The following is a 15224-nucleotide window of genomic DNA, read 5'->3' as shown; positions in this document are numbered from 1 at the left end:
ACGCTTGCGGTGATTTTGATCTTTTTTAATATTGCATTGCAACTGCATGGACAAGTACAGCCGACTTTGGTGATTTTGATCTGATTCAATGTTGCATTGCAACTGCATGGACAAGCACAGCCGACTTTGGTGATTTTGATCTTATTTAATGTTGCATTGCTACTGCATGGACAAGCACAGCCGCTTGCGGTGATTTTGATCTTATTCAATGTTGCTTTGCTACTGCATGGACAAGCACAGCCACTTGCGGTGATTTTGATCTTATTCAATGTTGCATTGCAAAGACAGGGACAAGCATAGCCGCTAACGGTAATCTTGGTCTTATTTAATCTTAATTTTATAAACAGGGACAAGCATAGCCATGTAGTCGATCCGTTCTTTTGTACAAGTGCGCTATTCAAAGATGTACAGTAGGCGGTTTTAACTGATTTTACCCGTGTTAACCATTCCTGCAAATCACTCCTATTCTGAACGCCGTCCTTAACAGACCATTGTATAGCAATATTCTTGCAAAATTATAACTGTACTGCTGCCATGTTACCCCGTGATATTTCGATAAACTAGATAACTAGAATTATAAGCTGCAAAAGAATGTTCTCGAGTTTGGAAACTATTCATCTTCCGTTGCACAATACTCTTTAACTTAGTTTTATTGGCAAAATGGTTTGTAAAATGTTTTTTTTATTAAATTTTTATGCGACCTAATTTGTTAAGAGTTATCGTTGTATTGTTATTAAGTATCGTCTAATTTTGTCCATTATCATCATGAAACGTCAGCCAAGGAGTTTGTAATACTTACATCATTGACACACTGTATTTTAACTACTTTCTAAGATTCGCCTCAGAAAGAAATATGTGAAGTGACATATTACAAACGTTCTTAGTGTAAACCACAGCTGGTGCCAGACTTGTTTATTACTGCAATGGAAGCTACGACTCAGATGTAAATCTGTTCGAACCATCGCGTATGTTGTAAACAATAAGAAATAAGAAAGGTAGTTGTGTGTCAATTTTTAACACTTTTTAGAAACAGAAAATTGAATTCTTCATCTTGTAAATACTGTTTTGTATCGGTAGACTCCCATTCTTAACGCCGACAATTATACTTATTCAGTCAATCGCACTTTTCTTACAAGATGATAATACTATACTGCTACCTTAATATTTTTAATAATCATGGTAACACGCTTTTTAAGTTTGATCATTACACAAGGAGTATAATTGCATTTATTTATTAATAATATCATATAAATAATACTAAGATATCTTCTGCAAATTTCTGACATGTTGTGTATCACTTTATTTGCAGGCATTCATTCACTTCGTCATTATATTCAACTCTACAATAAAGAAACAAGACCCACACCATTGGTGTGAAATACCATCGGTTAAATTTGACGTTCCATCTTCTACTTCCGTCCTCCATCTGCCCACGTTGGTGTAGTGGCAATGACAATGCACTTCAAGGCCGGGCCCAACGCATAGACTTAGACGAATCGATAAAAATACGTGTCGTGTACATGTTCACGTCAATGTGTTGACATGATGTCATTCAAACCCATAATTCAGAACAATAATCAATACAACAGATAATATACTACTTAAAACGTGTTATAATTCAAATGATATTTGTCAGAAACTATGCATTTTATATTTTTATTTTAGAAATCAACCTTTTTATAAAAGAAACGCACTTTTAGCGGGAAAATAACCTCTTTGCTGTTATGGTTATGGCTATACCAAAAGGCACATGACAACAACTTCGTCCACATTTGCTTTGGCAAAAGAACATGAAAAAACGAACACAGTTTTTGTAAGTGTGCAAAAACTCATGGTTTCATTGAATTCATTTAAAACCCACTTAATTACATAATAACATCATTATATCTTTATTTTCAGATGGTAACACATTATCGATATATATCTGTCTCAGAGAACGGCTTATATTAATCAGGAATCAAGAATCAGCTAGAAATATAAAAATACGGAATGAGTAACCAGATAACGGCAATGCTTATCTCACGCCACATAGGGTGAAGCTAATGGAGCTTTTGTGTTCTTTGGCGTTGACCCTGTACCATTAAATGGAAATTTTGTTCAAACAATAGACGACTGTACTTGTTTCTGTAGTTTTTTATATAAATACTGAAAGAAAACGACGGCCGAAGGCCCAGTTTTTGTATAACTGAATTCAAGTCATAAGGATATCCATAGAACTTTTGAACTCGTGCCTTTTACACCTTAAGTTAGTTATAAATGCCTTAAGACGAAAGTACATTTTCACATAAGAATAAAGGTAATTCATACATAATACCATACATAATTACATCCTGGGATAAATGGTTTATAAATCAAGAAGAACAGCTCATAAGACTAAGAAAGCGTTGGACTTTGGTAAAGAACGTATATTCCTTATTAAGATAGATTAGACATAACTATTTGAAACAGCAAATCTAAACATCTTGAGCCGGTTAATTAACTTTCTGAAGTCAGGTTCTATTTGAATAAAAAGATATATGAACAGATCTCAAAAAGAGGCGTGCAAGCCCCTTATTTACCACATTTTTGTACAAACATGCATAAGCAAAGACTAGCATGTTTGCGTCTAATCATCGAAAAGATTGAAGAAGGAAATAATCATATTGACTGTTATCGAATTAAATATGAAATATAATTCCATTACAAAAGTTAAAGAATTGCAAACCTTTAACGATATTCTTGTTTCATGAAAACAATCATAAAATTTGAACTACAGCTATGACTAAAGACCATGATCTATGATTTAGGCAGACCATGACATAGTTTTTATCTTTTTTTTATAAAAAGTCGATTATTGAATTATATTCATATACGCTGTTGTAATTTACCATTTCAGTTCCAAAACAATTCATTTTTTCAAGACAAAATTAAATTTGTTAAATCATTCTTATTGTATTTAATTTGGTTAATCGAGGCATGAATAATCATTGTAACAGGCGAGCGGAACTCGCATAAGAAGTATGTAGTTATAAAACAGCGATGAAAAAAATGCCAATTGAAATTCTTCGGACTCTACACACTTTAACCAGCCTAATTGCGTTTATACCCCGGAAATGACATCACTCTCGCAATTCATCCCTTAAATGATGAAAATGCTCTTATTTGAAAGAGACATAAATCTGTATTTTATTTATATTTTGATTCATTCTCCTATTCAAAATGGAGAAATGGGGCATTCTGTCAGCAACAATTAACTATGATATTTTGTAATTGATATGTTTGATATATCCTATAGCATAACAGTGTGCTCGTTTTTTCCAACTTCGTATAAAACCTTCGTATAAAACTCGACTAGCCAGTACTAAGAAATATTCAAAACAACTGTCTTCCTAAAGGGTATTAAAACACTTAAAACTACTTTTAAGAAACGAAATGGATTTCTTAAATGAGATCAAAAACCCCATTTACAAAGCATTTAAACGTATTTAGTAAGATTATGCTGGATTTAAAAACTGCGCGTGTATCCAACAATAAAAAATAATGTACTAATAGTCATGCATGATATATTACTTTACATGTTTTCCTAACCTAACATGTTTTAAACGTATTCAATTTCAATTCATTTCTATATAAATCAGTTTGTATTTTATTAAGAACAAAACAATTAAAGACATTTTTTATTTACTCCTTGCCCACCCATATCAGAAGTTATTATTGAAAACAATGTTCGTGTTTCATTTTCACCTGGTGCCAGTTTTGTTGACTAGTGAATAGAAGCCACGATTTACCATTTTAACCGGTAATCTTTTGTCAGAATTGCGTATAACGTAAACACTTGATCTGTTTATGAATGAAAGAAAAATATACTTTTTTATTGTATCAGAAACATTTATATTTCATCTGAGAGTTTATGTTCTGTATTTTATCGCCAGTGTCGTTTAAATACCGGTAAACATGTTAAACATATTCATATTCTGACGTTCTCTCCGTTAGCCGTTAGGACTTTTATACTCTACCAGATTGCGTAGGCCAAAAGGTCCAATATATAACCCTAGGTGTCTCCACCGTAATATTTATAAACACCGTTTAATGGCACATGGTAAACGCCAAAGCAATAGAACACACGAACAATCAATCACAAACATGAAACATGGAACATCAGCACAAAACTCCAAAAACAGCACAGTACATATATATTATTGTAACGTTTGAGCATAACAAGGCCAACAGGTTCCTTTATAGAAAAGCATGTTCGACCCTGAAGGGGTCCGCTGATCTTTATATATAGTTAATTCTCAATCCACACAGAGCCCGGGTTTTGCTAATCTGCATATTTCCAACCAAGTAAACATACGTACTATGAACGTACCTTCGACTATAACGGAATATTATACTATGAACGCACATCCGCCGTCAAAGTTGACCGTTACATAATTATGAACGCACATTCGCCGCCTACAGCGGACCGTTACAGTTATACTATGAACGCACATCCGCTGCCTATAATGGACCGTTACATAATTATGAACGCACATTCGCCGCCTACAGCGGACCATTACAGTTATACTATGAACGCACATCCGCCGCCTAAAGTTGACCGTTACATAATTATGAACGCACATCCGCCGCCTACAGCGGACCGTTACAGTTGTACTATGAACGCACATCCGCCGCCTAAAGTTGACCGTTACATAATTATGAACGCACATTCGCCGCCTACAGCGGACCGTTACAGTTGTACTATGAACGCACATCCGCTGCCTATAATGGACCGTTACATAATTATGAACGCACATTCGCCGCCTACAGCGGACCATTACAGTTATACTATGAACGCACATCCGCCGCCTAAAGTTGACCGTTACATAATTATGAACGCACATCCGCCGCCTAAAGTTGACCGTTACATAATTATGAACGCACATTCGCCGCCTACAGCGGACCGTTACATAATTATGAACGCACATCCGCTGCCTATAATGGACCGTTACATAATTATGAACGCACATTCGCCGCCTACAGCGGACCATTACAGTTATACTATGAACGCACATCCGCCGCCTAAAGTTGACCGTTACATAATTATGAACGCACATCCGCCGCCTAAAGTTCACCGTTACATAATTATGAACGCACATCCGCCGCCTACAGCGGACCGTTACAGTTGTACTATGAACGCACACCCGCCGCCTATAATAGACCGTTACATAATTATGAACGCACATCCGCTGCCTAAGGCGGACCCTTACAGTTGTACTATGAACGCACAACCGCCGCCTATAATGGACCGTTACATAATTATGAACTCACATCCGCTGTCTAAAGCGGACCGTTGCAGTTGTACTATGAACGCACATCCGCCGCCTAAAGTTGACCGTTACATTATTATTAACTCACATCCGCTGGCTACAGCGGATCGTAACACTATATAAAAAACTAGGTATGTTTATCAAGGATTGTTTATGTACCGTATTGGAACGGTAGGTAAAATTAACTAGGGGTTTAAATCAGTTTACGTGCACAAACATCACTTTTATCCCAACAATCCTGAATAAAGTAAAAACGTATGCATTAACTTGAGGTAACTTAATAAAAACACAAAAGGGAAAATCATTTTGACCAATGAATGTAACGTGGTCAATGTTTTGTCTGTAAATATTCGACTTTTCAGCGCTGACAATTTAACTTGAGTTTGGAAATGGCATGCTAACGAAGTTGAAACTCATCGTCATAAATACAATTATTCGATATTTGCTAGTTAACTTTATGAAAGCTCTTTATTAGTTTGACTTTTGAACTGTTTTGATTTAGCAGAGTTTCCCTCATATTTAGTGATTTTTTTCCAATCATTATCAGAATGAATAAAATCTCTAGAGTATTTCATGTTAAACGTAGCAATATCGTTAACGAAATACTGGTTTGTATTTTACATCTCTGAAGAAATATTGACTCAATAGTTTCAACAATGATGATACAATTTAGCTATTATTTATGACCATATAATGACGGTTAAATAACGCTCCTTTTAGATCCTGTTATTGGATTAAACATAATTAATTTAAATAAATTCAAAAGATAAAAAAAAATAAAAGAAAAATCATAAAAGAGAAGAGATATAAAAGCAAAATTAAATGAAAAAAAATGTTTCTTTAATATTGGCGTTTGAATTGGAATATATTTCTCTGTAGCATCTCTAATTCTTTCAAACTGATTGCCGTTTAAGCAAATATTTTCGCTTGAGCTACGGTAAAATTTTCAAGAACTACTTCACCGACTAACCTGCAGACTTGTTCCAACCAGATTTGGAAGGTATACGTCACTGTCATATATATTCGCGATATCGGTCCAACCAAAGGCGTCAAAAACGTCGACGTAGAATTTAGCAAAGGTATTCATGGTGAACGACAGGCGGGATAGCATTGAAAATTCTGTTTTGTCACCAAGGGATTCGTCAGTTCCTACATATGTGATGTGAGGAATGTTCCATGAAACGGCCATTCTGGAAACAGTCTGCACTGACGGGGTACACCCTATGTAAACAATATACAAATATATTATATGTAATTTACGATTTATCAATGTACTTAGACATTTATAAAGTCAAATTGAACTTTATTTCACGTTCATGTGACTTAATCTCTGCCTCTGTAAAATATCAAATAACATTGGCAGAAATGTACGAATAAGAAAAAGAGCATATTTGTTTATTTCAGAGTAAGGTCATATTTCATTTCAAGAATGTCATAGAAAAACATAGCCACGAGTGAAAATATAGTATTTCTATCACGAGTGAAATAAAATACGATCTTACACTAAAATAAAAAAAAAATGTTTCTTTTATGTTTATTTTCTGAGTTTTATTAGTATTTTAATTTATTGTCTCAACTGCACCCTTTTTGAATAGGGTGTTAATTACTCCACTACCCGTGGGACGACTCTCACGTTTAATTATAGCAGATGTAGCTTTCAATTTTCTATTTCCGGTTTGTTGAGAATATGTTCTCTGATATTCATTTTTATACTTTATTATTCGCTCGTTTTTAAGTGTAAACATTAATCAATTATGTTTTATCAGTGGTGCATCTATGTTTCAAAACGAAAGCACTTTTATATGAAACAGGGCATGATTACATAACCACATTAGTACTCCGCCATTGAATGAACATTTGAAAGGAACATTCTAGCAACAACTGCGGATAATCATTGGATAAAACATCTTTCTCAGTCTAAAAGTTTTTTTCATGATACTTTGATATCCAGTTATCTCACTGTCAGAGACCAGTCTGATTCGCTTGAAGACAGGTCGATTTCCATGTAAAGAGTAAAAATCACGCTAGGTTGTTGACAAATATTGAGGCGTGGTTCGGGTAAAAATTTCATCAGTTTATCTGTTAATTGTGGTGCGAATTTTCCGGGAATATCGTATTACGTATTACAACGACAAATATTTCAATCTATATTTGAACGATGATATAACATTCTATGTATGTTTGAGCATTTTTGCCATTAATATGTTTGGGATGAAAGCCACTGTTTGACCATTCAGTTTCAAAGTTCAAGACAACGTTTGAAAAACGGGACAACCACTTTTCTAACAAAATTTGTTTATTTGCAAATATTGTTTTTATTAACACTTATGTAACCCTTTTTAAATTTCGAATTATTTTTGTGGCAACACTTTCTGGGTCAAAGTCAAGTGTTTTGTTCTTCATCTAGCAAGTGGCCACCAAGGTCAAATTGTATCCTAACGAGTGGCCTTCGTGGACAAATCATCGTTTAACAAGCGACACACCGAACTCAACAAACGCCGTGCTTGTTCTAATAAGCAAAATTGTGGCCAACTTAGACAAATACTTACCTGACGAGATGCTGACTTCGAAAAATTATCAATTGACGCATGGCTAACCTGGTTCAATGATAACCTAACAAAAAACTTACCTGGTCCAATGATCACCTAACAAATGGCCTACCTGGTCCAATGATCACCTAACAAAGGGCCTACCTGGTCCAATGATCACCTAACAAATGACCTACCTGGTCCAATGGTCACCTAACAAATGGCCTACCTGGTCCAATTATCACCTAACAATTGACCTGCCTGGTCCAATGATCACCTAACAAATGAGCTACCTGGTCAAATGATCACCTAACAAAAGACCTACCTGGTCCAATGATCACGTGTGGCTTATACTTATACAGTAGATCAGCTGTCAGTGCCCCCCATTTCAAGGCAATACAAGTTGGCACATCACATGGCATCGTTACAAACTCCTGAAATCGTAAAAACACAACGGTACTTTTTTTTACTTATTGCCTTATCTTATTATGAAGCAGAATATCGTAATGGAATTTTGAATTTTGTCATTTAATAAAGCCAACTCCTTACGCAACTATTATATCTAAATTACGTGTGAGTGCTGGATTCTTGTACCATTAGTGCCTTTACTGTAATATTAAGGTTTGCAGTTGAGGAACATTGAGTTCTAATATTTAAAGTAGCGACAGAGAGCAATGGTGAAATATTTAACAAGCATGTAATAGAAACGTGGCGAGTGGGTTATACAGTAAATAATACACTCGATAACATTGATTAATATCTACTGAGCATTAATTATTGTAGCTATTGTTCTGTTTCACTTTAATGTTAAATGGTACAATAAGTAAGGAAGATTTTTCTTGTAACTTATGTGTACGACAAGGATAAGGTTTACCTCCATTTTTATTTTCCATGTATTTAAATGACATAGAAGAATATTACATATTGAATGGTTCAATTGCATGCTTTTGGTATGTGTGTTGTTGTTATCGCTTTATGCTGATGATATTATAATTATGGCTGAATCTGAGGATTAATTAATAAAGGTTTATTATTACTTGAACAGTATTGTGATAGATGAAACTCTACCAATGCTAAAATAATGATTTTTTTTAAAAAAGGGTAAGGTTGAGGGAAAATATAAGCTTCTCATATAAAGGAGACAAAATAGAAATAGTAAAACATTTTACATACTAAAACTTTATGTTTTCAACTGGAGGCTCTTTTGCCAAACAAAAACGAAACACTAGCAAGACAGGCATCAAAAGCGGTTTTTGAATTAAATAAATATCCAATTAAATTTCAAGCAGTGTCTATACCAAATTAATTAGATCTTTTTGATAAATCAATCCTACCAATTTTAAGTTATTGGTCTGAAATTTGGGGTCTGAATAATTCTTTGGTTCACGAAGGGGTTCCTTCATAATTTTGCAAAAAAAGATCATAGGGGTTAAAAACAAACTCAAAATAATTTCATATATGATGAGCTTGGTAGGACATCTTTGTTAGCTGAAAGAACCATAAATGTTATGAGATTTGATTAAAAGTTATTAACATGACGCGTTTCAGTAACAAATCCTAGACAAACTTAATTCAATGGATAAACGTCTTGTGAGACTTGATGTCATTGAGAAGCAGCTCTCGGATATTTCATCCAAACTTTCTGGAATGGACCGCCGTGTCGCGTCTCTTGAAACAGCTTCCCACTGTCAATAAACGATTAATCGAGCTGGAAGCGACACGTGCATTTGAAACAAGTGTTAATGACGATATAGGCAAAAAGCAATCTGCCATTGATAACACCCTAAAGGCCGAACGAGATAAAATTGCTAGACTTGAAAAGGACCTGGCAAAAGTTAACGCGGTGCAGGAGGACATTACTGACTTGAAGTCCCGTTCAATGCGGAACAATTTGTTATTTTTCGGTTTTCCTGAGAAAAGTTCACCTGATGATCGGAAAAACGAGGATTGTTCAAAAATTCTTTATAACCATTTCCGGGATGTTCTTAAAATTGAAAATCCCCAGGACTCAATCAAATTCGAGCGGGTACATCGCATTGGAAGATATGAGCCTTCAAAGAAACGCCCGATCGTAGCAATGTTTAATCATTTTCCAGACAAGTTGCTAATCAAGCAGAAATTCCGGGAACATGCCGAGCCACCGACGACTGATGGCCATGGATCCCAGGACACAAACAGAATCCGGTGTAGTGAGCAGTTTCCGCCAGTCATCCAGGAGCGCCGAAAGCAGCTTATTCCCGCCATGATCAATGCCAAAAAGAACGGCAAGACAGCATACCTGTCGTATGATAAACTTTACATTAATAACAAGATCTATGCCATAAACACTGTGAACACTTCTGGTTATAACTAGGATTGTGATTGGAAACAGTTAACCTTTCTCGTATGGAATGTCCAGGGTATTCGCTCTAAACTTGATGACCCTGATTTTTTAAACTTTGTATCTGATTTTGATATTCTGTTTTTAACTGAATCATGGAGTAGTAAAACATCCAATATTAACATTGAGGGATATGAATATTTCAATTGTCCGCGCCCAATCATTAATAGCAAAGCTAAACGTTCAAGCGGGGGCATTATTGTGTATTTTAAAAAGTGCTACTCAGACCATATACACTTGATTGAGAATAATGATAAAGGATATATATGGTTTAAGTTAAAAAAGGAATTTACTAACTCTTTAAAAGATTCCTATTATTGTGTCTGCTATATACCTCCGCATGATTCCAAAGTTTACAGAAATCCGAACTCAATTTCATTTCAGTTTGACTTTTTTGAACAATTGTCTTCTGACATTCGTAAATACAGTGACCGTGGGAATGTTTACTTGACCGGTGACCTAAATTCTCGAACTGGTGATCAGCTGGACTATATCACAGAGATACACCTGGACCGTTATGTCAACATGCCAGAATTAGATTCATTAGTAAATAGTTTACTTGTACGTAAACACTCGGATAAACTGTGTAATGCCTTTGGTTTAAAATAATTAACTCTTTGTAAAGAGAACAATTTATGCATTTTAAATGGGCGATTAGAATAGGGAAAATATACGTACCATGGTGTTTATAGAAATAACCCTGTTGCCAGCACGGTTGACTATCTAATTTGTAATCATGACTGTTATAACTCGGTAGTAGTTTGGAATACAGAACAAAGGGACATATTTTATGAGAATTTACATAAAAATTCCGAGTTATTTAATGAAATAAATACTGATTTGTTGTGCGGTAATATGTCTCTTGATGAATGTATGGAAACATTTTCAAATACTGTTTACGATATATCGTTTAAATGCTTTGGTAAAACATATGTTACAAAGGCTTCAAAATCCCGATACAAATGTCCTTGGTTTGATGAAAATTGTAAAAGAGCAAGGATTTATTTTTAAAAGCCCAGCGATTATTGTCTCTAAATAACAGTGATATAAATAAGATTGCTTTTCTTACTGCACGACGTAATTTTGCTGCAGCTAAGAGAAAATCTAAAGGATTGTTTTATAGCCAGGAAAAATCAAAGTTGTCTAAAATGAGTACATCTTCTCCACGCAAATTTTGGAAATATATTAAAAAAATCAGAAGTACCTCAAGCAGCAATAATTCTGTAAATGCTAATGACTTTTTAAAACAGTTTTCTAAAGTATCAAATTGTACTGAAGGGCAATTTAATAGGGATGATCACGCTTACGTCAGAAACGATACTCTGAATATTGATCAACTCGACTGCGCTATTACCATTGAGGAGATTAGTAAAACTATAAAACTGATATCCCGTTACAAATCATGTGACTACGATAATAATGTAGCGGACTTTTTCATAGATGCGAATGATTTTATTTCACCATATTTATGCACTATCTTTAATTATATATATGACCATTGTGTTTACCATAAATCTTGGTCTAAGGGAGCTATTATCCCAATATTCAAGAAGGGGGATAAATCGGATCCTGCTAATTACAGAGGTATTACATTAGTTAATGTTACTGTTAAAATATTTTCTTTAATTTTGAGGAATAGAATAAAAAGTTGTTGTGAACTGAACAATAAGATTAGTGATTGCCAGTTTGGTTTTCGTGATAAGCATTCTACAGCTGATGCCATTTTTCTTTACACGCTAATATCCAAAATGTATTAAACAACAAGTCAAAGCTTTGGTGTGTATTTATTGAGTACCAGAGAGCCTTTGATACGACAAATAGAGATGCGTTATGGATCAATTTAATTCAAACAGGAATTAGCTGTAAAATGACCAACATGATCAACTGTATTTATAATGACGTACAGTCATGTGTTAAACTATGCTCTGCTGGCGAGTTGGAATTTTTCCAATTTTTCGACGTAACAGTCGGTCTGAAAGAAGGAGAACCTCTTTCTCCTCTTTTATTTATATTGTTTATAAATGATATCTTTGAGAATTTAAATTCACTACTAAGGATTTAGAACTTTTATCAATGTATATGATTTTATTCGCTGATGATATTGTATTATTTACCACAGATCCAGCAAGTTTACAAGCCCAGATGGATGCTATTTACCATTATTCTGTTAAATGGGGTTTAAAAATCAATGTAAATAAAATTATCTTGTAAAATTTAAAATGATAGGCTAAGAAAATGTATGACGTGTTTTAGATTATCAGCACATACTCTTGAAATTGAAACTGTTAGATATATTGGTACTGCCAGAGCTGACAGAAAATGTAAATGTTGTTCATCAAATATGATAGGAGACGAGTATCATTTTATGTTATGTTATACACTATACAATAGATTGAGACAAACTTACTTAGGCAACACCTCCTGGCCGTCTATAAATATGTTAAAATCTGTTTTACTAAACAAATCAACTAGTAAGTTACTTAATACTGTAAGATTTATCGAATTTGCAATAGAATTAAGAAAATCTACCCTGGAACCTTAACTGTTTCTAAAATTTACTGAAATAATTAAGTATAAATCAAGTATTATTATTATGTTTTTTTGCTTTATGTTTTTGTGTCTTTTTTGTATTATGATCTGTACTGTACTTCTGAATCTTTGTGTGTTTCTATTTGTGTATATTATCACCATGACTATGTGTTTAATGGCCATAGGCATTTGTTTGCCGATCTTTGCCAATAAACTTTGAACTTTAACTTATTAAACTAGACGATCATAATTATGCTAAATGTGTTTACTCTTATATGAGTAATTATTTAGAAACATGGCTAAATTGTAATTCATTGGCAAAGTCTGTATGTACTCTTTAACAGTCACTTGATTTTCATTATGTTTGGTTAATTCAAAGTGTAGGTGGTGAAAAAATGTTTTTATCTTTATCGATATATATATGCAAAAAGCTACAGCCACATTTATCAAAGTGGAGACTTCGTGATACAGTTATACAAAACTGTATGTCAGAGCTTAAAACTCATCACGAGCAAGAACTTATACAATGTTTTGTAATTTTAGGCTGCAACCTTAGTTGATATATATCAATATATGTTAATTCGAAAAAGACCAATGTAAACTAAGAGTGTCATTTCATATATTAGAAATTGAAGCAGGAAGATGGCATAAACATGAACCGATACTTTTTCAGGAAAGAAAGTTATACAATGTATTAGAAGATGAATTTTTAAATGTCCTCTTTATTATGAGTTAAGAAACACGCATATTGATAAATATTATTGGACAAAACCAAATGTACCAACATTTTTACAACTTTTGTACAATTATGCAGCCAAATAATGTCAAATTAAATAGAAATGTAGCCATGCTTATCCATTAAGCGTTTAAATTAAGAAATATATTTTATTATTATTATGAATAGACTAAAAGATGTAGCCACAAAAAAAACCTTTTTAACACACTGTCCCTTCACTATCGCATACTTTATTATCATGGATAAATATATTTATTTACCTTTGAAAATATTTTGACTTTGTGATCGGTAAAGTTGATTTTTCTCTTATTTGTATTTTGTGACTTTTGTTTTTATGTCCTTTCCACTTTGTGAATGTAGAAATTTTGATATGTATAAACTATCCAATAACCTCTTCTGTTTCACTACAATATACACGAGTATATAAGGTTTTGGATAAAATATAAATTAAATGCATGGACTATATTTGTATGACATGCGCGCTCTAATTGTTTTTGTTGTTGCATGAATGTTTTATTTATCATTGTAATACGTGTTGTAAATATGTTCTGCTCTCATTACTGGAGGAAATAAGAGAACTACTTTTTGATCAAGGCTACAACCGATTTTCGATGGGATTTTTTAAAATTATTTGCTAAATATTCCAGTGCCATTTGAATGAACAATGTCATGGGAAAATCTTATAATGGAATTATGTTTTTGTGATGAAGCTTTATTTCTGTATCATGCTAAACTGTTGAGGTCAGGTTGTTCACCTCGCCTGATTCTAGATTACAATTAATTTGGTCATCTTTCTTCTTCTTTTTTTCTTTGCTTTCTTACTATCTTCTAGTTGGTCACAAGAAGCACTTGTTTCTTATTCATTAGTATTTGATTGCTCACGTCTTTCTTCCGCATTCCTTCGTTCTTCTTCACTCATGACTATCGTATTTATACTTGTCCTTTCTGACGCCATATTTATTTTGAGAAGTGTAGATCTTAATTAACTGAGGTGGGATTGTTTTCAATGTACTATACTTAGAAGCATAGTTTGAAAGTTTAAAAAAATTGCTCAAACATTATTGACTAGGCATTTCATTGTAATTCATAGTCCAACCTGTCAAGTTTCGGGTAAATTAGTTTCATGGTCTTTTGAGTTCCATTCATGGTATATATATTCTTCCGTCAGCAAAAAATTATGTACAAACAGCTTATTTCTAAATTGTGTATGATTTTATAGAACAGAACAGAACAGAAGAGAAGTTTATTTTGAGTTAGACTTCATAGTCTCTCATCATACAAACAATCACAGAAAACGTGTACACGTGTCGTTGACACCGTAATCGGCAGCAAAAAAATGGAAATCTTTCAGGTAAGGGGTCAATTTTGATTTGCTTTATACCAAATGATCGATTACACCTAAACTTTGGTCGCAGGGAAACATCCATGATCCATTTCTTTCTTGGGTGTTGTAAACACATTCATCAAAACAATCAATTGTTTTTTTGTTGAATTTACTCTTGCCATTTATGAATCAAACACATGTTAAATCTAATACTTTTAACCAGTGGATTAGATTTCTGTGGTTTTTATCTGGTATTCCTGACCAACCATTCAAAAACCTTGAATCTTTGTTATGTGTTTGTTCGTATAATAACTAAACAGAAGAATATTATTATATTGAAAAGATGTATACAAATGTTTTGTTCCATTGGTATAATTATCAGATTTTTAAATAAATATTTTATATATTGCGACATATTTTAAGGTAATTAAATATGAAT

At 33.6% G+C, this 15224-nt stretch overlaps 1 protein-coding gene across 1 annotated transcript in view; it reads right to left on the bottom strand.

The window, feature by feature from the left end:
* The window catches only part of LOC128223509 (atrial natriuretic peptide receptor 1-like), a 28910-nt gene extending 20214 nt beyond the window's left edge, over positions 1 to 8696 (bottom strand). The window contains exons 1-3 of the mRNA XM_052932788.1: positions 8691 to 8696; positions 8142 to 8250; positions 6259 to 6509 (exon numbers count right to left, since the gene is read on the bottom strand). Coding sequence (XP_052788748.1) covers positions 6259 to 6509; positions 8142 to 8250; positions 8691 to 8696 — 366 coding nt within the window. The remainder of the gene's footprint in view (positions 1 to 6258; positions 6510 to 8141; positions 8251 to 8690) is intronic.
* Between the last annotated feature and the right edge of the window lie 6528 nt (positions 8697 to 15224).

The sequence above is a fragment of the Mya arenaria genome, chromosome 17 (genome assembly GCF_026914265.1).
Source record: "Mya arenaria isolate MELC-2E11 chromosome 17, ASM2691426v1".
Lineage (NCBI taxonomy): Eukaryota > Metazoa > Mollusca > Bivalvia > Myida > Myidae > Mya > Mya arenaria.
Note: the sequence above shows the minus strand (reverse complement) of the source record. Positions and strands in the feature narration are given on the sequence as shown.